This window comes from Lissotriton vulgaris, chromosome 9 (genome assembly GCF_964263255.1).
Source record: "Lissotriton vulgaris chromosome 9, aLisVul1.2, whole genome shotgun sequence".
Taxonomy (NCBI): Eukaryota; Metazoa; Chordata; class Amphibia; order Caudata; family Salamandridae; genus Lissotriton; species Lissotriton vulgaris.
This window is the reverse complement of record NC_141697.1, coordinates 1,237,419,217-1,237,446,985: the sequence shown is the minus strand read 5'-3', so window position 1 is coordinate 1,237,446,985 and position 27,769 is coordinate 1,237,419,217. Positions and strand designations below refer to the sequence as shown.

The window sequence follows — 27,769 nt, the reverse complement described above, 5'->3', positions numbered from 1 at the left end:
ACAACAAAGATGGCGGAGCCATGACTTGACGCGGGTCACGTGACCCCCGGCCCGGAAGCGTAGGGCAAGAGCTCGAGCAGGTGTCAGTGGGAAGCCCCCGTTGCCCCCAGGCCTCCCGTGGACCCTCTCACCTCTGGAACCAGATGCTTGAGATGAGCAGGTGCAGCCGCTGCCCAGGTGAGACCCCAGGGCATGGGGCTCTGTGGAAGGTGACTGGCACTGCCCTCGCTTTGAAGTCTGCATCCACCCTGCAGTGCCACCCACGCCCCCCTCTGCATCCACCCTGTAGTGCCACCCACGCCCCCCTCTGCATCCACCCTGTAGTGCCACCCACGCCCCCCTCTGCATCCACCCTGCACTGCCACCCACGTCCCCTCTGCATCCACCCTGCAGTGCCACCGCTGCCCCTCTCTGCACCCACCCTGCAGTGCCACCCACCACGCCCCCCTCTGCATCCACCCTGCAGTGCGAACCACGCCCCCTCTGCAGTGCCACCCACACCCCCCTCTGCACCCACCCTGCAGTGCCACCCACACCCCCTCTGCATCCACCCTGCAGTGCCACCCACACCCCCTCTGCAGTGCCACCCTGCAGTGCCACCCACACCCCCTCTGCATCCACCCTGCAGTGCCACCTACGCCCCCTCTGCATCCACCCTGCAGTGCCACCTCCGCTGCATCCACCCTGCAGTGCCACCCTCTGCTGCATCCACCCTGCAGTGCCACCCTCTGCATCCACCCTGCAGTACCACCCACGCCCCCGCTGCATCCACCCTGCAGTGCCACCCACCCCCCTCTGCATCCACCCTGCAGTGCCACCCACGCCCCCTCTGCATCCACCCTGCAGTGCCACCCACGCCCCCTCTCTGCATCCACCCTGCAGTGCCACCCACGCCCCCTCTCTGCATCCACCCTGCAGTGCCACCCACGGCCCCCTCTGCGTCCACCCTGCAGTGCCACCCATGCCCCCCTCTGCATCCACCCTGCAGTGCCAACCCCTCCCCCTCTTCATCCACCCTGCAGTGCCACCCACGCCCCCCTCTGCATCCACCCTGCACTGCCACCCACGGCCCCCTCTGCATCCACCCTGCAGTGCCACCCATGCCCCCCTCTGCATCCACCCTGCAGTGCCACCCATGCCCCCCTCTGCATCCACCCTGCAGTGCCAACCCCTCCCCCCTCTGCATCCACCCTGCTGTGCCACCCACGCCCCCTCTGCATCCACCCTGCAGTGACACCCATGCCCCCCTCTGCATCCACCCTGCAGTGCCAACCACGCCCCCCTCTGCATCCACCCTGCACTGCCACCCCCCTCTGCATCCACCCTGCAGTGCCACCCACGCCCTCCCATAGAACCCTTCTCACCGACCTCTGATGGTAGCACTGGAGCCACATAAAAAATTCCTGCCTGAGGCTGGTCACCCATGTCACTGTATAAACCCCCCCTGCATCCACCCTGCAGTGCCACCCACGCCCTCCCATGGCACTCTTCTCACCAGGCCTCTGGTGGTAGCACTGGAGCCACATGAAGCATTCCTGTCTGATGGTGGTGGCCCTTGCCAGTGTGGACAAGACCCCATGCCAGTGTGCCTGTTGGCCCTTCCTTGTTGCAGGATACCACCCCATAACTGGTGGAGGTGGAGTGGAGAAAGGTTGAGAAACCACAGAGGACAGAGACTCAAGGATGGCCTGGCACCTGGCTCTGGATGCTGACATCTGTCAGTGGCTTCAGTTGGTTGCTGTTCTTGTGAAAAATAATTTTCATTGGATTGGGGACAGAAGTCAGACCCAAGGGGTTGAATGGGCCACATCACTTTGTTGGCCATGGTGGTACTGTCTGTCTACTGGGATGCAAGTGTGAACAAGTTAAGGTTGGGGGCTGCACAGATGGGGTCCCCAGATAAGGAGAAGGATTTCCCATGGGTTAGCTTAGTGGCTTCAGAGAGCATAGACAAAGGGATGCAACTAAGTTTAGACATGCGTTCAACTGGCAAGTACCCCTGCAGAAGTGGGCCCTTGTTCAGGTTCTATCACCGTAAGCAGGAAAGTTAATCAATGTATTGATTAGGCTACTCTGGCTTTTTTTGGAGGGGGGTGAAAGCTTTGGGGTGGTGCATATATGGAGGTTGTAGTGCATACAAAAGTACAGGAACTATGATGAGTGCAATGGTGGTAGGGTCAGAAGTGAGGCAGCAAGTTTGGAAACATTGTTCCCTATGGTTCCTGCCCACTAGAACCACATGGGGAGAGGGACATTTTTGAATAGTGATTGGAAGTTTGTAAAGAAATGACCTCATCGAAGTCTGTTAAGGCATGCAGTATATTTGGAGGGTTAATATTCTTGAGAAAACAAATGTTAAATGAGAGTGAGTTGGCAGGTAGGATTCCAACTTACAATTCCAGCCCATGCCACCTTGAGCAGCGAATAAGCTCATCAGCGCAGCACCCAGAGAACATTGTGCCGTATTTGAATTGGAGTATACGGATCAATGCTAATGCTCTAGCATATGATTGCAGTGTTTGTTATATTGACTGTTTAATTGGCTTCCAGCTACCATGCTCAGGATGGAGGAGTGTTAAGATGCAGTTGTCACAAAGTTAGCAAGAGTGCTGTTTTACCAGCTTCTGTCCCAGCAGATGTCTCTAAATGTACTTCATGTCTCAGTTTTAAAAGAGAGAAGACATAAGCATTATGACATTTTTCCTGTGAACCTGTGCAGGATTAATTTGCTGCAGTCATCAAGAAGCAGTATAAATACAAATACCATATTTAATAGTTACATCTAATTTTCCCTTTAACTTTCACCACGAAAATACCCAAATGTCTACCATAGTTCATCATCGTCATGGTTTTCTATGCTGGTGAGTGCTCTCAATTAGGTCATTCTGTGCCCAAAGCCTGCAGTACTCTTCTATTCTTACTTTTGTGGTGAGTTCTGTTTTTTAAGTTGAAAGTTCCGGCCACCCTGGCTTCCACTGTTCTACGAGGAGATGGGGAAAGGAGAGAAGGGAATAGAGGCACTTAATTGTATAAAGGAAGCATAAGGAGAATCAATCCGGTTTCTTGTAGAGCGCATCTACTCACCCGTTAGGGTCTTAAGGCGCTGTGTGTGGGGGGGGAGGGATCTGTGGTTCAGTCGGAGAGCCAGTTCCTGAAGTCCTGTTGTTGAAGTTGCTCATGGCGGCTGTGGGTTCGTCTGTGAGGGAGAGAATCTGCTGGGTTGGCGGAGGAGACGATGGTGAGTCTGTGGTTTCTGACGATGGCTGCAAGCTGTGCCATGTAGATGTTGAATAGGGTGGGGCTCAGGGAGGAGCCCTGAGGCACTCCACAGCTGATCTCTGTGGGTTCTGAGTAGAACGGTGGAAGTGTGACTGTCTGTGTTCGACTGGTGAGGAATGAGCGGATCCATTCTAGTGGGTTGTCAAGGATACCGGCATTGTGGAGTCTTGCGCAGAGAGTGTGTTGGGAGGCTGTGTCAGGTGTGGCCGAGAGGTCCAGGAGGATGAGGGCTGCAGTTTCGCCTCAGTTGAGAAGGGCGCTGATGCCATCTGTAGCGGCAAGGAGTGCGATCTCAGTGCTGTGGTTCCTTTTGAAGCCCAATGCGGAAAAGACTAGGATTTGGTTTGTCTCGATGAACTCAGAGATTTGGGATTTAATGGCCTTCTCAATGACTTTGGCTGGGAAGGGGAACAGAGAGATGGGTCTGTAGTTCTTGAGGTATGTCGGGTCGGCAGAGGGTTTCTTCAGCAGGGGGTTGATCTCTGCATGTGTCTAGTCTTCGGAGAAGGTGGCGGACCTGACGGAGCAGTTGATGGTGCAGCAGAGTTTGGGGCAGATGGAGACGCTGGCTCTGTTGTAGATGTGGTGAGGGCAGGGATCCAAGGGGGCTCCGGAGTGGATGCTTTCATGATACTGAGGGTGTCATAAGAGGTGAGGGTTGTTGTTGGACTTGGCCCTTTTCCCCAATTTTATTTCGCTTTTTGCCCCCCCCCCCTAATTTGAGATGTCTCCCCCATGGTAAAGGTCACTGAATAGGCCATGTGAGGAATGATAATTAAGAGGAGGGTGCTTTCCCCTTATTGCTGCTGATCTCACCGCCACGGCCCGGCATTGGAGTGACCCCCGCTGCTGTGGGTATTGTCGCGGCGGCCCCCGGTGAGGTCCGCCGGAGTGAAGCGAGAGCCGCGCTAGGCCCCGAAGCCGAGAGTGCCAGTGTCACGAGGCTGGGGCGCTTGTGACGTCACCATCCGCGCCCCCAGCCGCCGCGCAGTGATTGGCTGCCGCCCGGTCAGCCTGAAGAGGCCGACGAAAGCCCCGGGGTCCAGGAGGGAAGCTAGGAGTGCGCGGCGACGTTGCGGGGCCCCACACGAGCAAACCGCCGGGAGCCAGCCGGAGGGCTGCCGGGGCCCCCGCGGTGAAAGCGGAGCCCCGAGTCTGTGGCCAGCCGGATGCTGGGAGGCGAAGGTCCTGGAGGAGCAGGGGACAGTCGAGGCACATATCTGTGCCTGTCCCCTGTTGGAAGACACCTGGTGACTGCTCCGGGAGCCTGGTGAGTGGGGGCTCCAGTAAACTGTGCAGTGGGTTGGGGGTGTGCCGGGGCACAGGGTTGTTGTCCGCCCCCAGGACTGGAGTTTTGGGCCGACGGGCGGAGGGACTGAGTTCGCCCCCCCCCGCCCCTGGAAAGACTGTTGTGGGTTCCGTGGGACCCTGCAAGGCTTGTGGACTGGGCGTGAGCTCGAATTTCAAGGTTGAGGACTGCCCCGCCATTGAGATAACCCCTGGTTAGGGGAGTAGCCCAGCCTGCCTGCCCTGTGACCCCTTTGACACAGGGGCTTGCGTTCTGGGAACCTGGCACTTTGGAACTGTGCCCTGTCTCAGTTGACCCCAGGAAGTGTGGTTAGGAAGGATCAGGTGTTGATACATCCTGTTGCCTGAGTCCCCCTGAGGTGACTTCACCATGGCAAAGAAATGCTAGTGGAGTTCACTCTGAAGGACTCACTACCCTAGGTTTTTAAGAGAAAATGGTTCCTGGGGTGTAGGAGGATGTTGTTACCTAGGCAGAGGCCATGCTAGAGTGATGCTCTTGCGCCTAATGTTGTTGCCCACAGGTCCATGTTGGATGGAAGTGCTTTTGTGCCTAAAGTGTTCCCTGCCTCAGGATTTAAGCCCAGGCCTGATATTACATTTGGGCCTATGCCAGTTGTTAATGCCAGGTGCCACCTGTTTCTTTTCACAGGAGACGCGGATGCATGCCCTGTTACGTGGCTATGCCTTCATACCTAATATGTATTTTATGTCTAATGCTTTAGTTTACGCCTACAGCCTACTTCTAGGTGAGGCCAAGGATTAAGGTCTGAGTTTGCCCTGCAATATTGATCCTATGTTTTATGCATTTCCTGACATTCTTTTTATTTCAGCTGGACACTTATGGACTTCCTTAACCCTTTTTCTTACTTCTCCCATTTTTCCTTGTAAATAATCCCCCTGGTATACTTTGCTCTGGCGCCAGTTGGCGCCCCATTGTGATTACTGCTGTTACTGTGTTTTACCTTTGCAGGTTGGAGATAATACAAAACGTATTCTTTTTCCAACCAGAAGCGGTGTTGTGTCTCTTTTGTGGTGTGCCTGGCGCGTCGTCTGTGGGTACTGCGTGAATGCTTCACACATGTCCTCTGAAGTTTGGCCTGCCCGCTCTGCTCCATGCTACCACCTGTAGAATTGGCAACCCCATTTCTAACAGTGGTCCAGTTGGGCAGGGCCTGCTGGGGTCACTTGAGATAATTCTAAAGGTGGCTGAAATATCTGGTTGTCTTATGTTTAACAGCATAAAAAGATAAAGAGCTATATCAGTAGTGCCGCCAGAGCCTAACTGGAGTTGTGAATCTAGTGAACAAAAACAGACTAAAGGCACTGGTTTAAAACGAATGGCAGCATTGTACAATTCAGTGCCTTTAGTCTGTTTTAGTTCACTAGATTCACAACTCCAGTTGGGCTCTGGCGGCACTACTGAGTAATTCACAAATACTAGAGTGAGAACTACAGATCAGTTATAAGGACAGTCTTAAGGGGCCATAAATCCTTTGAAATGCCCCAAGTTTACCCCATGTTGAGCACAAAATGAGACTTTCCCTGCTCCACCCAATCCCTTTATGTCCAGTACTTCACCCAGGAATCTGGTCCCTGCAAGATGTCGCTGAGTGTTCATGGAAAACTCACTAATCTGAAGACATATCTTCCTGGTCCATGCCAAAGGTGGAGTCTCTTGTTTCTATTCTAGGGTTCTCTATCTACGTTTAAAACAGGTCTCGTGTACTCCAGGTTGTTTATTAAAGTGTAGGAGGATACTCTTTATATTGTTTTGTACGTTTTTCTGACTTTCAGTCATTATCCTTGTATATTTACATATTGTTTTCTTTTCTCCAGGATTCATAGATGTACATTTCCAGTTGGATGCAGTGAAAAGCCATGGCTCTCCTATGTCTAAACATGAGGCGGTCCCACTCTATTTTAATAGTGGGCCAACCGTTGACTAAACTTAGAGTAAGCACGTTTCCTTCCCGAAACCCAAAACTTCATGGAAGGAAGCGTCTCGCGGCTGCTTCCATTGGACCACCATCATTGAGGGAGACACTCAAAGTACTGTACACCAGCTCTGCGCAAAGAGTGTCTGCAACTGCTAAAAGTTGGTGGGACAGATATGAAGAATTTGTTGGCCTAGTTGAAGTCCGAGAAGCACAAGGAAAGGTGGCAGAGGTAAATAGTTTCCACAAATAAATATTTTCTATTGATGACTGTACTTCTAGGTACACACATTACTAAAGTCCTTGAAGAATGTATTCTTCTTGCTTATCCTAATTTTCATCTTCCCACGAAGGGCAATTTGTCAACATTCAATGTTTGTATAGTTTTTTCCTAAATCATGCGCATGTACTTTCCACATTCTGTTTACCTTCCGCTACTTTTGCATATCATATGCAGAAGACTTTTCACACTTGCTGCTCACAGTTTTGTGCTCTACACCCTCTTCCAGTTTCACTGCACTGAGCACCGTATTAGTTTTGGAAGAAACACTTCACACATTTCAATAATGACAGACATATGTCTCAAACATACACCTCACTCCTACATGAACAGGAGAGCCACCCACTTCTTGATGCATAGATCTGCATTGCTAAAGATCAACTGGTATGTGTCTTCCCCCCACACCCCCCTTTCTTCCATCTTTCAAGATACTAGTCGGGGGAGATGAGCAGTTATTTGTCATAATCTCTTTAAGCAAATCCAGCAGCCCCATTGTTTATCCCTCATTTTATTTATCATTTGAACAAGTTGTAGTAAAATATAAAACTGACCAGGCTTTTCAAGCATTAGAGCTGTTATCTGCCAATCTCACAGTTACACTAGTATATTCAAAGAATTTCAGGAATTCTGGAAGCCCTTCAGACATTAGGCAAGACCGTTGTCATTCCAGGAAGCTTCAGTCTTTTATCCGAATAAGCTGGAGACCGTGTAACCCTCAGACACATGGAGATTTCCCCTCGGCCCACCCACAAAGAGGGTCATCTGATTGAACCTATCCTTCAGTTCAATCCCCTCTCCTCCCTTTTGACCCTGTGTTTGTCTCCATATCCTGTCATACCACTACCCAACTGACACCCACGAACCACGCTCGCAACCTGGGATTCATCCTGGACTCCTCCCTCACGATGACCAAGCAAGTCAACGCCTTCTCATCTTCATGCTTCAACACCCTGCGCATGCTCCGGAAGATCTTCCGATGGATCCCCACCGAAACCAGAATAACAGTCAGCCAGGCCCTCGTCCCCAGCCGACTGGACTACGGGAACGCCCTTTACGCAGGAACCACGGCCAAACTTCAGAATCGTCTCCAGCGCATCCAGAACGCCTCGGTGTGACTCATCCTCAACATCCCTCGCCACAGCCACATATCCACCCACCTGAGGAACCTCCACTGACTCCTCGTCAAAAAAAGGATCACGTTCAGGCTCCTCACCCACGCACACAAGGCGCTCCACAACACGGGCCCAAATACTTCAACAGCCGCCTCCCATTCTACACCCCACCCGCCAGCTCCACTCCACCTGCCTCGCCCTCGTCCCACGGATTCGCAGAACCACCACCGGAGGAAGATCATTCTCCTACCTGGCAGCGAAGACTTGGAACTCCCTCCCCGTACACCTACGACTAACCTAGGACCATCTCACCTTCAGGAAAAATCCTCAAGACCTGGCTCTTCGGGCAGTAGCGCCCCCCCCCCCCGCCCCCCGCCTCAGCGCCTTGAGACCCTCACAGGTGAATAGCGCGCTCTATAAATGTTTTGATTGATTGATTATGCTTCTCTAATAGTGAACGTCACATACACCCTAAATAGGAAATTATGGTCTGTGTCCAGGATAATGCATCTTCTTGCGGAGTCCTCGCTAGAGGCCGTCATGCTTCCAGTCAGCGTTGGTTTGAAATGGAGCTCCTTGCTTTTCGCATTCTTATTGTGTCTCATGAAGAGTAAGATGCTGCAAATGGTAGGCCCGAACAGCCCACATTCATTCCAGGACTTGGCTCCTCGTCAACAAAAGGATCACGTTCAGGCTCCTCACCCACGCACACAAGGCGCTCCACAACACGGGCCCGAATACCTCAACAGCCGCCTCCCATTCTACACCCCACCCGCCAGCTCCACTCCACCAGCCACGCCCTCGTCACCGTCCCACGGATTCGCAGAACCACCACCGGAGGAAGATCATTCTCCTACCTGGCAGCGAAGACTTGGAACTCCCTCCCCGTACACCTACGACTAACCTAGGACCATCTCACCTTCAGGAAAAATCCTCAAGACCTGGCTCTTCAAGCAGTAGCGCCCCCCCCGCCCCCCCCCCCCCCCCCCACCGCCTCAGCGCCTTGAGACCCTCACAGGTGAATAGCGCGCTCTATAAATGTTTTGATTGATTGATTATGCTTCTCTAATAGTGAACGTCACATACACCCTAAATAGGAAATTATGGTCTGTGTCCAGGATAATGCATCTCCTTGCGGAGTCCTCGCTAGAGGCCGTCATGCTTCCAGTCAGCGTTGGTTTGAAATGGAGCTCCTTGCTTTTCGCATTCTTATTGTGTCTCATGAAGAGTAAGATGCTGCAAATGGTAGGCCCGAACAGCCCACATTCATTCCAGGACTTAAAACGTTTTTGTAATGTTGAGAAGTATAATAACATTAATGAAACTGCACAATTAAATTGACTGTGCTGCCCTAAATGAGGCGAGTGACCAACAGGGACAGCTGAGGCCACCCTTGCAGACATGGGTGCAAACGAGCGTTCAGGTGTTTATCGAAACTCTTGAGAGGAGATTTTGAACTGATTGTTGTGAGGGCACCTGAGACTTATTTTTTGCATTGGGTCTGGGACTCGCAAAGAAATCAAATGTAATTGTTTAATATTGATTTGCCCTTGTCTGTAGCTGGAAATTAATGTTTGCTAAATAGGTTTATTTATGCAATGGCATTGAAAGTAAATGTGGTATAATGATTCTTGTTAATTATATCAACAGTACGCATTTATGACTGGAGTTCAAACGTCAAATTCCATTTTAGTACCACAGCACAGTGAAATGGACTCGTGAAAAACAGCTTAGTGTCTCCCTGATTGCATGTTGCACTGTCTTTAAAGTGGGAAACAACCACAAGGCCTCCTCGGAGTGATGTGTGCCTTGCCGAACACATTTAACCTTTCACAGCCTGGTTTATTTCAGTATCATCTTTTAAAAAACGCGACTCACTCTAAATATAACCTAGGATAAATCCTATATGCAGATGCGGAACATGTAATTTACTCTATCTCATACATTCAGACATCAAGAACATTTTTGGCATGTGACTTCAGAGTTTGAGCAGGTACTCCGTGTCAAAAGATCTATAATTGAACCCTAGCTGGGAATTTATCTGCCCATTAGTTTGAAGACTTTGGCTTGACCATTCAGGCCATTGCTAGCTGTTTTGAATCTTTCAGTAAACTCTGCCTCACACCGTGCAAGATGGGATTCCACTGCGCCCCTCTGGAGCCTGGCGCCATCCCAGTGATGACCGTCCACGAGAGAGCATCAGTGTGATGTTTTTCTGTATAGTGTGCGGCTAGTGGTCCCTCAGATGTTCTGCATTGCATTCTTGATCTGTGCTGTTTAATTCTTTTTTTCACTTGTGTTGTCAGACTTGTATAATATAAATTACTTGGGTAAGTGAGGCACTAGATGACATTTTCAGTATTAAAGTTGAAAAGTAAACCCTGTATGATTGTGATTCTGTTAAGACCTCTTTTTATTTCCAGTTAACTTACATGCACTGCGGGACCCACAGACACATGGACTGCAAGTAGAAGTTACTTTTGTTGAGATGCCGTACAGCTCGCACAAGAAATCAATGATTATTCTTTCCTTTTTTAAATGCAAAAATCGAATTCAAATTCTTTAGCAATTTCCATTTCTCTCTGATACTTTTTTATAGCCGTATTGGCTCATGGGCTGTAGGTAATGACACAGATCAGGGGAGTATTATTATCTTTTTTGGCTCGTGAAGCGCCCCATACGAGTGTACCTCAATTGTTTATGTACAGTCTTGACAAGTTTTTTTTTACGATACTCTTCCCATCAGTCTGCTGCGCAAAATGCCTGAATTCCTCATGTGTACGATTCTTTTGTATTTGGAGAAACCGGCCGTATGGGAAGTACTCCTTGAGTGAGTGAGAACAAACTTGAAATATTTAGTAATTAGTGAGGTTAGTATATAAAGTCACTGAAAGATGGTTGTTATTACTTTTCATCCACAATCCTAGAACATGTCGTTTCTCTTTATCGGAGTGCATGGTAAATTTCAAATAAACAGAGCAATGGTTTAACCTTATATAGAACTCATTCAGTGATTGATAGGTGCCTTTTAAAGAGTGATTACATCACCTATATATTATACCATGTGTAATGTGGTTTCTGAATGAGTTAACTGGATTGTATATCCATCTCTCCTCAAATTATGCCATAAAGACATTTACTATCTCCAGAGCAAAGCTACTCCCATTGCCATCCTCTTGATTTGCAATTATGTGCCTGATTTGAACATGAAATACTTTTCTTGAGGCAGATATTCTCTAGTTGCACGAGGGATTCCTTCGGTACGGCCTGTGGAGCCTCTTTTATTAAGAATGTCCTCTGTCAAGCTAAAGCCTCCTCTTGAGTTATTCATGTAGAGTAGGAGTCTCCAACTTTTCTGTAGTGAGAGCTACTTCTGATCAGGGAAAATCACATTGACTTCAAGGATAATCAGCCAGATTCATGAAGGTGAATAGCGCTCGCAAAGGGCCAGATTCTCAGAATCTGTCCCTTTGCGAGCGCAATTTTTGCATTTGGGATTCATCATCCCAAATGCAAAAATCGGTAATAGCGAATTCGCAAAGTTGCGAAGAATTACATTTAAGGAATCTCTATTTGAGATTCCTTAAATGCAATTCATCATCCATTTTCAAATTGCGAATTCGCTATTTCGGGCCGCTATTTACCGCGAGGTCAAACCTCATGGTAAATAGCGAAAACTTAGAAAAATGCTTTTAAAAGCATTTTTCTAAGTTGCATGTTGCATACACACATGTCCTTTGGACATGTGTGTGCGCAACACCTGTTTAAATTTGCATTTAAGGGGTGCTACAGGGTGTCCTTTGGACACCCCTGGCACCCTTAAAATCGCTATCTTATTTGCGATTAGCTAATTGCTAATCGCAAATAAGGAATACTCCCCATTCATTCCTATGGGCCTTTTGGCCCATAGGAATGAATGGGGAGTTATTCCTTATTTGCGATTAGCGATTTGCTAATCGCAAATAAGGAATATGTAGGAATCACATTTTTTTTTTGCGATTCCTACATGAATCCCGTTTTGCGAGCCTGTAATAGCGATTCCTTATGAATCGCTATTAAAGACTCGCAAAACGGGTCTTTGATGAATCAGGCTGATAGTCCATAGAGCCGGATACTACGGTTTTGAAAAAAATGCTTTGACTAGGGACTCTAGGACAGAGCTGTCGTGTGTCAGTGAGAGTGTGGTCTTTGGGGATGTATGAACATGTGAGTGTATGAATGGGATATATGTGTATGAGTGATTGATAGCCTGTGTCGTATGTACTTGTGGCACCGTTACATGTATAACACAAACATAGAAACATTTTTTTAAATGGTAGAAATTTAAAGTGCAGAAAAATCTTCTGCAAAATAATCTTCAGAATGAGGAAAATGTATCTGCACTTTAAATTTCTCCCATTTAAAAGAATTCAAAAACATCATTTATTTCTCATACTCCACTATCGAGTTGGCAAGAACTTTTTTTCTAAAGAGTTATTAAATAAACACCGAATTGCTTCAGTTGTTCACTTATTTGCCGAGGCCTGTGTCATACATCTGACTGAGCACTGCTCGTCATCAGAACCTGCTGTCTGCAGCCTGATCATGATAATGCAAAATGAGAACAACCTTCCCTTGAGTTTGAAAGGAAAATGTGAGCCTGTGCTTATTTGAAAATGAGCTCAAGGTTGTGACCTACTCTGAAAGTGTTTAGCTATCGACTGGCTGGAGACACCTGATGTGGAGAGACTCTATGTCAAAACTGACTCTAGATGTCGGGTTCATGGGAATATTTTCAAATTTGCCAACGTAGATCTTCGTTTTCAGCACAAATGGCTTTAGAAAATGATATTTATATTAAGATGCAGCATTTTAGATTGACCAGCACCCTGAAATTATGGGTTTCCCTGAGTTAGAAATATCTTTTATGGATTTTAGATAGCTCTATATACATATGAAATTCAAATTCCTTAGGACACAGTCGTCTCGTGTGCCTCCCTCTATGGGGGACGGGCTCTGGCTTCTGGGAGGCTCGTAGTTTGCTTCAAGTCACCCCCAAGAAGGGGCAGAACATAAGCTTCCCAGTGCATATGTCACTCTCTGATAATGCGTGTGACCGATTGGGTAAATGTGGGAAAGCCAGTGGTGTGAACACCAAACGATCGCCTCAGTGATACCTGTGATCGGGAGTAGTCTGCACTTCAAGACCCAATCTGCTCTTGCCTCTCCCTCTTGTGTGCTTATTGCAGGATGGGTTTCTCTCTTGCATTGAAATAATGTTGAGAGTAACAGATTTAGTTTTTAATCATGAAGCATCCTTCATGCAACTGGCTGGCTATTGTATTCTAATCTTTGATGGCGTCTCCTGGCCATGCAGCGGCCCTCATGAGATCAGTTCATAGCCACTGAGCCAAGCATCTCATTCAGAGAGTGACGGTTCTCACCTCAGTGAACAGTCTTCTTCCAAAAAAAAAGCATGTTTTTTTTGTCAGTCCTGGAGTATAGTCCCAAATTCTTCAGGGCACTGGCAAATTTCATATCCCTGGTTCAGTCCTTTTTTATGGGTACTGGTGTACTTGCAATAGAGAAGTGATCTTGCATAACTGGCTCACAGGTCCACTTTTATGCACAAACACTGGTGGTTGGGCCCAAAGCAACAGACCTCTTTGTATGAGGGCGAGCGCGTAGGATAGCCGCACAACTGTACATCAGCAGTCACCAACTGGTGTCTGTGTCATGGCTTGGATATGGTTTTAGTAGCCACCCATGTTAAGGAGAGTTCCACTTTGGGTGTTTTTCATATGAGAGATTGCATGTCAGTTTATGATGACTTTACATACCAAATTGCATCACATTCCAAACTGTGGCAACTGTGTGATTCGCGACTTGATATTTTTTTTAATTCAGTTTGCAGGACTAATGTTAATAATGTTGCAAGTATCACAAGGAGTTGTGTACTGCCCGTTTGTCAAGTGCTCGATCAACTTGGCCCTTGTCAGGAGGTAGAAATCTCATGCTATATTAACAACACTACTATACAATGTGCTAATGGTGTGAAGCATTCTGTGTAACTCAAAATACACAACAATAACCTTCTCAAATCAGGAATTGCACAATTAATTTGCATGAGATGCATTATGCATGACCAAGTGTAACCCTTGTGCCTGACTAAATCACTAACCTTGTGCTCTCACAAGTAGCCTGCTACCAGTTCACAAAGCACTTCAGTGCCTCTTCAGGGGCAGAAAGCATAATAAAGATTCATACTTTATGGTCCAAACCATATGCTTATCTTGTGTGCGAAGTTTGCCGGAACTATTCATGTTACTGTTCTCCTAACTGCAGTATTTGTCGGGCACGTGAGCGATGCACCTAGTTTTTCAGCTTCAATGAAAATGCGCGCTGTCCCTTGTCTTCTACTAAAACTATCCACACCTCCACCTTTGGTCTGAGCTGTTGGAATATGTGTCCCCCATGTGCGAGGAAAGCGAACAGGAGACGGCAGATCCGCTCAGAAAGCAAGGCTGTCGTTAACAGCTGGAAGCCTTTGTGATGGTGGCAGTCATTACAGAGAATCTGCTCCAGTCCCTTGTTTGGTATAAAGGGCGCATCTCATGCTCTTAATCATGTTGTTTGTTCAACAAAGCAAGATGTCTTTTTAGCTGCATAGAAGCCCTGAGGATATTTGGTATAACATGTCTAACGGAAGGGGTAGGCAGAAAGAACGGGATGGAGTTCAATTCACAAACATCTTTGTGATTAGAAGTGACCACCCGCTCTTGCAGTTATCCCGCCGTCTTTGGCATGGCCGGGCCACTGACTTCCAGTTAGAGGGCAACTGAGTGCCATGTCGTTTATTGGCAGCCTACCTCCATATGCATGGGTTTCAGGCGCTTCTTAAAGCGCAGGTTCTTTGATTAGGCTCAGGTATTCTTAAAGCTTTGTGGTCAGTCCTCCAATGGATACTTTTGTGCATTTTAACTCATTGAACTTCAATTAAAAGATTCTCAAGGCAAGACCACCTATTCGAGTTCTGCTCAATGTGTTTTCTAGAGCTCTGTCCTTGCACATGGCATCCTCATTTAAATTAAATTGGTGATATTTTTGGGGGAAACGCATGATGCTAGAAGGGTATGCACACGTGTATAGCGATGTACACCATAAGCATCCAGTGGTAATCCCAGTTGTATGTTTAAGTGGCGTACACAACAGCACATTCATACGTATACAGTCGTGGTCGGTCCTGCTTTGAACTTAGACAGTTTAATCCAGTCTTTCTTTTGCCCTCTTCTCTATTGTTCCTTTCTTTTCAAAGGTTGTTCATTTACACAGAAATCCTTTTAGATAAACCCAATGTTATTTCAGCATCACTTCCTGAGAGCGTGAAACCAATAATGTGGTTAGACGCTGTTGAGTCTGCACTTTTAGCCGATATGTGTTTATCAGATTGCAAACAAACCTGCGTAACAGGGATAGAGGTTGAAATTGCATAGATCTACCTTCAGGAATCCAACATCAAATGCTATGTTATGTAAAAATTACTTATAAAGCGCATGTACACGATTAGTTTCGTGGCACTAACTATAGGAGTGGCCAGAGTCCTGGATAGTTAATCAGATGTATGAATAAACAGCCATGTTTTAGGTTAATCATATGCCTGGATAAACAACCATGTTTTGAGGAGTTTCCTGAATCTCAGGAGATCTGTGCAGGATCTGATGTCCAGAGGCAAGGCATTCCAGAACCGAGGGGCCAGTACCCCAAATCTGCTGCCACCTAATCGCTTTGATTTATAGTGCGGGGTGAACAACTTGTTTGTGTGGGCTGATCGCAGGTTACGGGTACGTGTGCATCTCTGAATGATATTGGAGATAAATTCTGGGCAAGTGCCATGTAACGATTTGAAATGCCCAATAGAGTTATCACTGTGGTGGGTTCTGTGAATTCATTTTGAGATCTGGACTTTACTAGCTTCCTGAAGCTCTAAACTCCTCACTTTCATGTGCTTTTTTCAGTTGATGATTTCCTAAATGTTTTATTTTTATTCTTTAATGTTTTTTACTTAGTAACTAAAAAGGAAGAAATCTGTTTCCAAGTGCTTCCAGTTCTCAGAGATGACGATACTCTAGCACAGGGTGGTTCATTCTGGTCTCGTATAGATGTTGGGCCTAGAGTGCTATTCTTTCGCGAGAGGCTTTAACCACAGCACTAAGACCATGATTTAGAGCTGGGTGGAAATGGAAAGACCTTACATTTCTTGAAGAAATGCTAAATCTATAGGAGAATTCATAGGTGACCTTTCCTCCACCAAGGTATTTCTATGATGGAGAGTTTCCATTGATTGCCCTGCCCTCTGCACACTCTTGCAACACTCCCTCTGAAACTGTTGTAAGCTCTAGAGGTTGGAGTAGAAACACATAGTTACAGACATATAATGGAACCTACCCTAACACCGTGACGCGGACTTCTGACAGAACCTACCCTAACACGGTGACACGAACATCTGACAGAACCTACTCTTCCAATTGAGGAAACAGAACAAAACAAGTGAGCTGGCCAAGTCCTTTACATATGTGTTCTCTTCGTACACTGATTGCGTGTGAGGGTTTGGGTAAATGATGTTGTATGTTTCTTCCTTATAAGTAGTGTTCTGAAGGGGGACTACTTTCTGGCCAGAAAAGCAAGTTGGTTTCTGTAAGTTGGATGAACTAACACAGCTCAAACTTGATAAAGGAGAAAATTATTTTTAACTAGTAGTGGGCTTAACTCGTGTAATTCAGTGTAGTGTGAACATGCTGAATTACCTAAGAAGTAAGCAAGATCATGCTTGAATTATGCGAGAGGAGTAATTTTCCGTTCAGCGCCATTTCTAAGCAAAACAATTTCCTCTAGCGGACAAAATAGATGCGAGGATGCATTTTGTGCTAAGAAATAGATCTAAACGTAACGGAACATGAATAGCGAGCGCAAGCATCTGCTCGAAACTCGCTAAATGTGCTTTTGGTGTAAGATTTCCCCAACTTACTACCGGCAAAGTTTTTAATCCTATTTTCTTTTGCAAAATGCTCCTTCTCATTCAAAATGGGCGCGAGGATGCATTTTGCTCTAAGAGACAGCGCTGAATGCAGCAGAACACTTAAACACCTGCGGGCGCTCGTGTTTGATCAAAGTTCTCTTGCGGCAAGATTTTACCCCCCTAAAGTAGTCTTCGATACGTGAGCAGGAGTAAAGGTGGAATTAACAGTAATTCCATGTCATAGAGTAACAAGGAATACCAAATTACTCCGATTACTCGGGTGTAATCGAAATTGTTTGCAGGCTAATTTTTAACATCAGCGATGACTGTCTCTTCAGGACTAATGAGATCAGTATGCGGCTGAGCATTTTGTAGACTTACTGTGATGTTAACATTTCATTATTGCATCCTTTCATGCAGTTCTCTCTGCAGCTAAACTGTTACAGGCACCAGGAAAATGATTAAATCACACAAATTCTTAAGAATATACACACTTACTTGTGGCTAAAGTTCACATTGGCCTGCGTTGTCGGCAAAGTTTTATAACTCTGCTGATCAGTTTAGCTTCATGTTGCCACTGAAGATTGCATGAACTCCTAGAAAAATAAGAAGTTTGCAAAATGTAACTACAACATGGAGTTGGCAAATCCACAGCCGTGCATGACCAAAGGCCTGTGCGGCAAGTGGTTGGCTGCTTGCTGGAAGTTGGATGCATTGCTTGCCCACAAGCCAGGCCCCACATCAACCCCCCACCACACGCCCGAAGGCTATAAGCGGCAGGGTTTGGCTTTACGTATGGTAGTAAAAGATTACTTTACGTAAAAAAAAAACTGCTAGAAATTCATTGAAAAAAAACCAAAGGTTAAAGTTGGATGAAAATGTCAGTGACAATGTAACGGTTTAAGCTCCAAAACCACAAACATTCACTAGGTCTAGTTATATGTAGTAACTATAACTCATGCCCTAAGGTAACTATAACTCGCAACCTCACCATGTACTGCTAATTGTCCCGCTTATTCCATTACTCATCACATGTTCTATTCCATTGAAAAATACCTGCAGTGTTTGCTGATGAGACAACACATGGCAAGGGCGTGAGTTATAGTTACCCTTTAACCTTTTTTCTTGGACTCAGGACAAGTCTAATAAACTTGTTATATTCAAATACTTGTGGTTTATATGCAACTGAAGAAAAGCACATACATCAAGATGCGTACACAGGCAAACTGTTAATTAGGAGTTATGAAGGTGTGTACAAAGCTGGAACCTGTAATTCAACTCAGATAAGTGTTACCACGCTGTGGAACTGATTCAACCAGCCAACGTCTTGCGGAACAGCAATTGAAAGGATGAGACTTGTATGGCCAGGCGTGTACTAACAAAAGCGAGAACCGTTCCTGGTCCCACTGGTCTGGTTTTATACCAAATATGCTCATGTCCTCCCTTCCTTTCCCAGGATATTAACAGTTGCAGTTCTCAATTTAATGTGAACAAAGACCATTTGTGTATTGGATTCAGTTTTGCTTTTATTACCCCTAGCAAGCAAGGTTGTTACTTTTGCCAGATGCACATATTCCAGTGACTGTTAAGTAGAATGTTGTGGTCCTAATATTTGTTTACAACCCAGTAGGTGTATTAATCTGTGCAATTTGTTTGAGTTATGTAGCATTTATTGGTTGTGGTTATCGTTGATTCAGTAACTCATCCAAGCACACATTTTGTTTGAGCCTCTGATTGGTTTGAAGAAGAATTCATTTTTATCAGGACCCAATGATCAGTTGACATGAATTGCCCATCAGACGGGAAGGCCGAAAGCTGCAGAACTGAATGATGCTTCTTGGCCTGGCAACCATTGTATGTGAGCTTACCCCTGGGAACATGCTCATATTTGTTAGTCTGAAGAATAATGCTGCATACAACATACATACATGTCCTTTGAATTATTTTCTCTTCCGTTTCATCCACCTCACGTTCCTTTTTTACGTTTTCAGGCCGAGAAAGCCTTCATGGTGGCCCGAGCTCTTGTTCGAGACATTCGTGATGTTGTTGAGTTCCAACAAGAAAAACTGAAGGAGCTTCGGGGTCAGCTCGAGAGGGTACCCAGGGAAGATGTCCACTTCTTGGAGCTGGCAACCCAGGAACACAAACTGTTGCAGGTAAAGGGCGAAGGCCAAGATGTGTTGCTTTCATCAATGCTTTGATAGACCTTTATTCTTGGGGATTACCATATTTTAAAATATCCCACAAACATCCGTATTAACTTGAAGCTGGTGGTAATTACAGCACATCATGTAGTCGGAAATCATGGCAGGTTCAGTATGAATGGAAGGTGGTTTGAGTTATTGTGTCGCTGTATGATAATGTCCATAAGTTGACTGTACACCTGCTGAATGGATGGACACTTTACAGGCTTTACCTTTCTCGGTGCACATTTTGTAATTAAAGTTCATCGAGCATACTCTCGGCATACGCGCATCAAGTTAACGTGCTCTGCCACTAGTTTGTAATAATCATACAACGCAGTCATTAAGCAGCGTCTCTTCACATGCACCTGCATCTACTTCACACACATGCATGTTTGTGTGCACACATGCTGCACTTAAGCACTTTCTACGCACGCCTGGCGTGGCATATTTGTGCAACGGACACTGCCAGCCACTCGTTCTGATATCGAGCGGGATGCTGCTGAATATACCAGTACCATCATTTGCATACGTATGTAGGATGATGCACAATAATTTAATTATCTTATATAAAGCAACCAAAAATTTGATACTGATAATTAAAAATATCTTTCCCCTATGCCCAAAACATCCACCCAGCCTTGTCCATGAGCCACAGACATTGCATGCTTGCCCCTTCTGAAGCTTGTGCGCTTCCTTATGCTTGACAGAGGTTCCGGCAGACATTAAGAGTCCACTCCTCATCCAGATGAGCCCAAAGTCATGCATCACCCCTGGTGCAGACTTTGATTCCTGAGACACAGGCTCAATCTTTGGTTAGGAGGCAAGCTCTGGTGAGAGCAGCGACCCTCACATCGGTGAACAGGTTTCACATTTGACGAACTGCAACTTTGCACAATTTGATACATAGTAAAGACTGCATAACCAACAATTAGGCACCATCATGATTCCTGAGACATGATACAACAACAAAATACATGAATTCACAGTTAGGAATAGGCACGCTCGAAATCAACACCGGGTTTGGTCCCATGAGATGTTATGAGAATATAGTTGTAGGGCTACCCTCTCCTCACCATTATTAACTGTGCAGGGTTCAGGGCTAGGCACCGGATCGGGGTGATCTGGAAAGACAACAGTAACGTTTCATACCAGCGTAATTGGGCCCTAGAGAGGTGTTGGAGTTTTCATCTCAAGGAGAAGCACAATCACAGAATGCAGGACAGCAACAGTTGAGACAGGACTCAACACAAAGCGTTCAGATACTTGAGCAAGATTTGCAGCAGCAACTACAGACCGTAAACATGGTGGGAGCCCAGCCCTGATTGGGTCTAGTTGAAGAATATTAGGCTATGGGTGTGTTCTGATCTGCCGTACTCTGAACTAACACTCCAAGCGCAAATCTGTTACGTTCATGACGGTACAAAGTAAAAGGTTTGGCATAGGGGTTCCTAAAGGAGGGCCGATGTTATGCTTGTTTATTCTTTACAGAGGTATTTTTGATTTCAGTAGATCACTGCAAGGATTCAGGGGTATCGCTTCTGATGTAATCTTGTAAGAGCTTTGCCAGTTCGACATAAAGCATAACCCACTGTCTGCAATGCTCAACAGAGCATAACCCTCTGTCTGCAATGCCCAGCAGAGCATAACCCACTGTCTGCAATGCCCAACCATGCCAAGAAAAGTACGTACTGGGAGACCGTTATGGAGAGGGGCAATTAACAAATGGCTTCAGCTTGATCAGAGGACAGATGACGTTTACCAGCAGAAAGTTCATACCCAAAGTATTGCAATGTGGGGAGGCAGAACTGCAACGTGTCCCTTGAGACCTTATGCCCTTTATTAGTCAATTTGGTGAGGAGGTAGATGGAGTATAACTAACCGTAATCTAGGATAACAGATGCCAAATGTAAATTCTCAACATTGATCTAAAGTGGAACCCCAGGGAAAGCCCAACATGTCCAGATCTTTCTTCAGGTCTTGCAAAGAGATTGAAGAGAACTCTGAATCCTAGAAGAAGTCATGAGGACCATGAAATGAGAATAAGAGATGTTGAGTCCCTTCATGCATGGAGATGGAAAAGAAAACCGAACAGAGATCAGCCACTCTACATCATTGGGTGTCTGCATGGATGCAAGAAAGGATGCTGGAAGCGTTGGGGACCACAGGAAAGTTTGGGATAATCTCATTATTAATCTCCTTGAGATCTTGGGCAAATCTTCAGAGGACCAACTCCGATCTTTACTGGTTCTTTTGATGATGTCCACCCCACATCACTTGCCCCTATGGATCACGGCGTGGGTGAAACCTATGAAAGCATTTCAGTTAAATCGGGAGACGTGGCTGAGTTATTCACGTCATTTTGGCAGTTTGTGCTCTCACACAGTAGTTTAAGCACTACATTTTCTTGCTTATGCAGTATATTTTGGAACACACCTTCCAGACCACAAAACACAGTCTAGTTTAATTTGAAGAAAATATCTCTCGCTCATAGGTTAGCTGGGGAGGTTGGGTAAAGCAAAATGTCATGTTTATCGCAAATGGAGATGGACATGGGGTCAGAAATATGGTGGGGAACGTGTTGCTTAAAATTGCCAACAGCATCTAGGGATATGCCTGAGAGGGGTAAAGTGGGGAATTCAGAGGTTTTATAGCTGAGCAACTAACACCTGTGTCAATAAGACTGGTAACATCCCTAGCTTTAGTGAGACCATTTACACTGGCGTCCGTTTGATCTACTTTCATTAAAGTATTCATGACACAGTAGGAACCCCTCGGGTTGTCCTAAAACTCCGTGCAAGAATTTTGTGTTTTTATAAAATTCAATTTTGTGATACCTTGTACCCTAGATGCAGTATTGGAACAATCTTGTTTCCAGTGTCCTTGCTGGTCGCAAATAAAACATGAATCTCCCACTCCCAGAGCCTCACCCTTTCCCTTTCATTCCCCCTCCCACCTCCTTGTCCCGTCCTTCCCTCTCCCCTTGGTGGGACTCTATGTCCCGTTGACTGTTCCCTGCATGCTTTGCAGCTTCAAATAGATCAAGTTTGCTTCAACATTCTATTTTTCGTTCATGAGAGGCCGTGCAGTTGTTCGCGACTGTCCCTAATTCAGGCAGCTTCTTTGTCTGACATTCAATACAGATGGTCATCCTCTGCTTTCAAATATTCAGTAACCATCTGTGTGAAAAAGCACCCCCTACAGCTTCTTGAGCCATCTCTCTTGGACAAGGTATATGCTACAGTACCTTTCAAACACATCCTTGGGTCTACCCATACAGTCAGCTGGTGCTCCACCCTTATTTAACAGTTTGAGATCTTAGTCCGGGCAGCTTTTACCAGATTCACGTCTGCAGTAGGTGATACATGTCTTCCCAAGTTGGGCTGTATACTTTGAGCACTCTCTCCAGCTGCTCTCGGCCGTGAGGAGGGTTCCCTCTAACATTGAAGAATGTTTTTTAATGCTCATATAAGCAGAGGGGTCCCCCTGCTACTTCTCCCCCCATACCCCCTCCCGCCTTGTAGTCCCACAAGTGAAAAAGAGCAGATGAGGAATAGTCCTCATCGTCAGGGTCACTTGAGTGGGGTAGATGGGAAATGTCTTCTAGATCGTTCAGTGGTTTGTCTTAAACTTTCTACGGTAATGGCGAGGCTGTGTCCTGGGTGGTTCCTATAATGATAATCCACATTTGTAAAGCGCAAACAATGTTATGTTATGTTATGTTATTTATTTTCTTATATAGCGCACGGCTACTCAAAAAGAGTGTCCCGGCGCTTTACTAAATAGACCTACAACCGAGTAACATAACACCATAATAAAAGCAGGAAGAAACAAACTCGAAGTGGGAAAAGAAATGAAGCGGCCTAGAGGGCAAACAGCCATGTTTTAAGGCCTTTCCTGAAGGCAAGTAGACTAGTGGCTTCGCGGAGTGTCAACGGCAGAGTGTTCCACAGCCTTGGCGCCAGCAGTCCAAAGGAGCGGCCACCAATGCGAGCTCTCTTGACACGTGGCACCACAGCCAGAGATAGAGATTCTGATCTAAGAGAGCGGGCCGGATGATAAAAGGCGAGTCTCCTTTGAAGATACTTGGCTCCCAGCGCATGGAAAGCCTTATAGGCCAGGGTTAGTGCCTTAAAAGCGATCCGTTTGCGAATAGGGAGCCAATGTAGAGTGTGCAGTAGGCCAGCAACACTGGCTCGCCTATTAAGGCCATAAATGGCCCTCGCGGCCGCGTTCTGTACCACTTGAAGCCGCTGCAGCAGATACTCTGGCAGGCCCAGGTAAAGGGCGTTGGAATAGTCCAACCTAGAACCGATCAGAGCCTGCACAGTCAGCTTCCTATGTTCCTCAGACATGAGAGGTAAAAACCTCCGCAGCATCTTCAAGAGGCCAAAACATGTACCCGTCACCCCTAGGATCTGGGATCTCAACGTCAGACCCTTGTCCATCTTAACCCCAAGGTTCTTAGCTACTTGGGATGAACTGGATGGGGGGGACATGGTAATGGGCCACCCGTAAGGGTCTCTAGGCGCTGGGGGCCGTCGGGAAGATTAAGCAAGCTATTGCCCAGAGTCACATGGTGCTAGGCTAATCTGCCGCCGGCACCGGGGAACGAACCGCAATCCCCAGATTCCGGAGTCAGACGCCCTGGCCGCGGCGCCACACCTCTTCCTATGTTCTGTAACAGTTCATATGTGCACCCTGGATCGATCCACAGTAGTGGAAACTGCCTCATGTCTAGACACTCGTACCCTCTACCTGGGACTTTACTGCCAATCATTTGTATTACAGTGCTCGCTTCTACGTTACCTCCTTGTGCTCCAGTCTCCAGTGGTCTCTCAGGCGCTACTTTTTCCCGGGTTTATCAACAGCTTCACCCCCAGCTTCTTCAGCTGGCAAGGGGAACATATCCAGCAAAGCCATCTTTCTTGGTTCCTCATTTTCCTTTTCCTTTACCTGTGGTTTACTGATCATGGGGGATACATATAGAGGAGGTGGAGCACAAGCCCTAACTCTGTTCCTAAGGTGACTCATTTGGTACTCTAGTTTCCCCTGGGTGTTTTTCATCCCTCTGGCTTGGAATTGATACTTGCGTTTGTGCGCCTCCTCATGCCATTGGAGGAAGAGTGGTCATTGCTGGGCATCTGTTTCATTCTTTGGATCCTTCAGTTTCTTCTTCAGGTTTGCTCATCTTTCTCTGTCAGCGATTTCATGTTCATGAAAAGACTTCTTCCCATCCTCTTTAGTGAGTCCCACCCACTCTTGTAAGAATACCTGCTCATGTCTTTATCGTACTGATAGCGCACGTCATGGGCAGGAGTTCCTTTCGGTGGGGACTCTTCGTGATTTGATTTTCTGGCCACCATCACTGTTCTTCACATTTCACATGGTTAACAAAAAGAAGGGTCCGCAGGCCTTATGACCGGAAACTCATCCCTTGGAGGGCGGTAGAGAATGAAACAGAAGAGAGTTCCCTCAGTTATATTTCTTGTTCCTGATTCCATAGGGGGCTGAGAAGGTATGGTAAACTTTTTTTAATTATCTGATTTGTTGATTTTTTTTCCCTAAAATTAAACTTAATGAGTATTGCAGCTGTGTATATCATTGGTTTACAGTCGTCAAAAATAATCTCTCTTGCATTCCCTGTTTTTGCCGTAAAATTACATTTCCCAAGCTTATCTGGAATCCAAGTCGCGTGATTTCGTATAATGCCCCCTCCCTGGTGTCAACATTTAGGTGTTTTTATATATGGGGTGAGGTGAGGACGCTGTCGCCTGTGAAGGCATTGTGCTCTCAGACTCAGAGAACCCCTTGCGTTTGTGTGGTTTTCCCCTTCAGTCAACACCCAGCTGGGCTCGTGAAGGTGCTGGATCAGAGGGTCTTGTTCTCTCACTTGTTCATCTTCAGAGTTCTGTTCTGTTTTTCGGATCTTGGCACTCCTGCCCGTCTTTCCTGTTATTTTACTATTTTAGAGCCCACTTTCTCTAGGCCAATGATTCACACACTTATTTTCATGGGACATCTCTCAATCCTACCTACTAATCAATTATTTTCATAATTGTTGCCGACCCGGACAACATTTGTGTGCTGTTTTTAACAGTTCCTTGGTCCTCAAACAATACAGGCCAGGCAGAGTAAGCAAGCAAACAGACTGTAAGCGCAGTGAGATTTTACATAGAAGTTCGTTTCAGAATGCTCAGGCAGCTTTGCCAGTTCCCCAGGTATAGTGGTGGGACCTGTTGCACCCTAGATCCCCTGAGAACATTCAGTTCTTCCTTGGCTCGATTGTGGGGTCTGATCCAACGCTCTCCTTTGTCGAGTAGTTTTCCCACTTGACAGTGTTAAAATCAAACACAACACTTCGGGAGACCTAAAAGTAACGATTAATGTAAACTTTGCAAAACACCCAGCTCATAATAAACTGGCTGTTGTAATTTCATAAAATGGCTCATGTTCACTTCTCTCTCAGTATAAAACTGTGGGGCAGAAACATGTGACAGAAACTGTTACTTTAACAAAACTAAATAAAAAGGATGGCCTGCAAAATCTTCTCATGACTGTGCTTTATAGCGAGGTGCAGGAAGTATGCTGATGTACTTCCACTAGTAAAATGTCTCCTAGGCCTATTGGAATCATGAAACGTAGCATGCATGTTAAAAGCGAGGACCACTTCAGGTTCATATAAACACAATATCCTAATCTGATTTTGTAATATATCCGTTCAGAGTGTGATATACGTGTGCAAGGTCGCTTGAATATTTAAGGCACACGTTTCCTCAGAAATAGGGCACCCTTGCCTTTGTTTTTAGAAAGTGACTTCATTGTTGGTAGTAAATAAACCCAATTCTATTCCAGCCAAGGTTGGTTCCAGTCATGAATGTGGCTTGTGCTACTTCAAGAGTAAACCTTTGTCTGCTCCCACCTCCCAGGGTCAGCCTTTCACAGCATCTATTGTACATGCACTGTGTGAATAAAACCAAACCTCTCTTTGTTCGCTAGAAATATAACAAAAATGCTTCTTGTATTATTGTGAAAGGCTTTTGACTATTGTTTATTCGATTGTGGCTGCCTGCTTAATCATTTATCCAGACAGGTTGGAGGCCAGCAGTGCTCGCCTTACGGAACTGCGGATTTCGAATAGCGTTTCTCGGGTTCTTCCTTGAGATTTCTTTTTTGCCATTTGTCGCAGTTTAAATGCCATGCATAGGTTGGGGCTCAGGCGTGGGCATCGTTTGTCAATCTGAGCATATTCCTAAATGCACTTTAATTGAGCAGGTGGATTGTCTGACAGTTAAATGGCATACAAGGACAGAATGCATAAAATGTGTTTGCCTCCAAGAACAAAGTTTCAATTCCATTGGTAAGATTAGTTCTAGTTTAAACTGTTAACCCTTTGATGTCAAAATACCATCCTGCGGCATTTTGGCCGTTACAAATGCGCGGTGCTTAGACGTTCAGTGCTACTGTACAGATTGAAAACCTGTTTTGGTGATTAGTTCGAAGTGTGAAAACAAAGAGATGGTTTGTCCTTTGTAGACACATTTTCATTTTGCAGCTAAATTGTTTGCATTCCCTTCCGCATGTCTGCTTTAACTTGTCTTGTGTTTTCCACAGGAGGAAAAGCGCGTCAGAACTTCATATGCGAACGCAGAGGACTCGGAACGAGAGAAATTTGCCCTCTTTTCAGCTGCCGTCAGGGAGAGCCACGAAAAAGAGCGAACTCGAGCCGAAAAGACAAAAAACTGGTCCATCATCGGCTCGGTGATAGGTACCCTCATTGGGGTCTTGGGCTCAACATACATTAATCGGGTCCGGCTAAAAGAATTGAAATCGCTACTTGAGGAAGCGCAAAAAGGACCAATCAACTTGCAGGAAGCGCTTCACGAACAGGCCACCACGTACAGACATCAGCAAAAGGACCTCAGTAATGCCATTTTGAGGCTACAGCACCTGATACAAATGGGGTCCGGTGCTGAGGGGATCCCCTCAACTGACGACCCTCGTATAGTCGAAATAAGTAAGCAGACAAACTACTCCGAAGAGATTCATAGAGCCATAGAAAATCTGCAGAAGCAGGTGAGCGGCTTTGGAAAAAGTTTAAGTAAAGTGTCTTCTGAGGTGCAGAACATGAAGACTGCATTTGAAAAGACACCAGTGGAGACATCTCGCCCAGGTATTTTCGTAGGGGAAGAAAACATGTCTTGCACTGTGAGCGATGTGATGCTGGAGCTGGTAGACACGAAGCAGAGTCTGGAGTCCCGGATTAATGGGAACTTTCGCTTGACCACTGCCATGACTTGCACATTCTTTGCCTTCACGGTCTCTGCACTGTACATGCTGATGAGAGGATCCTAGAACTTACGGTGTCCCCCTTTAGAAAGTAATGTTCAATAAAATGCTTTCTAGATTATTGGGAAGTATCTTTTAATGCTTTGTTCGCCCAGTAGTTTGGTGACCGACCTCATTTCTCTCGACTCCACCGCCATCTTCTTTGTGACTCATCATTGCTTGCGCCACATAGGTTTGTCATGCAGGGTCTGGTTTGAAAGGCTTATTGATACGTCATTCCCAATCCATTTTCTTTGAATGACACTAATCAAACCTTTAGTTGTATTTAACAAGGGAGCTGGCTAATAGAAATGTGAAATGTGTGGACTCTGGAGCTGCCTTCCACTCGT

The 27,769-nt window shown here is 46.1% G+C and overlaps 1 protein-coding gene across 1 annotated transcript; it reads left to right on the top strand.

Moving 5' to 3' along the window:
• On the top strand, nucleotides 1-27,501 carry CCDC51 (coiled-coil domain containing 51). Its single transcript, XM_086939395.1, has 4 exons — nucleotides 1-177; nucleotides 6,424-6,753; nucleotides 18,900-19,064; nucleotides 26,706-27,501. Exons 2-4 carry the CDS (start codon nucleotides 6,466-6,468, stop codon nucleotides 27,444-27,446), a joined length of 1,194 nt encoding a protein of 397 aa, XP_086795521.1. The 5' UTR covers nucleotides 1-177; nucleotides 6,424-6,465; the 3' UTR covers nucleotides 27,447-27,501.
• Nucleotides 27,502-27,769: the final 268 nt, after the last annotated feature.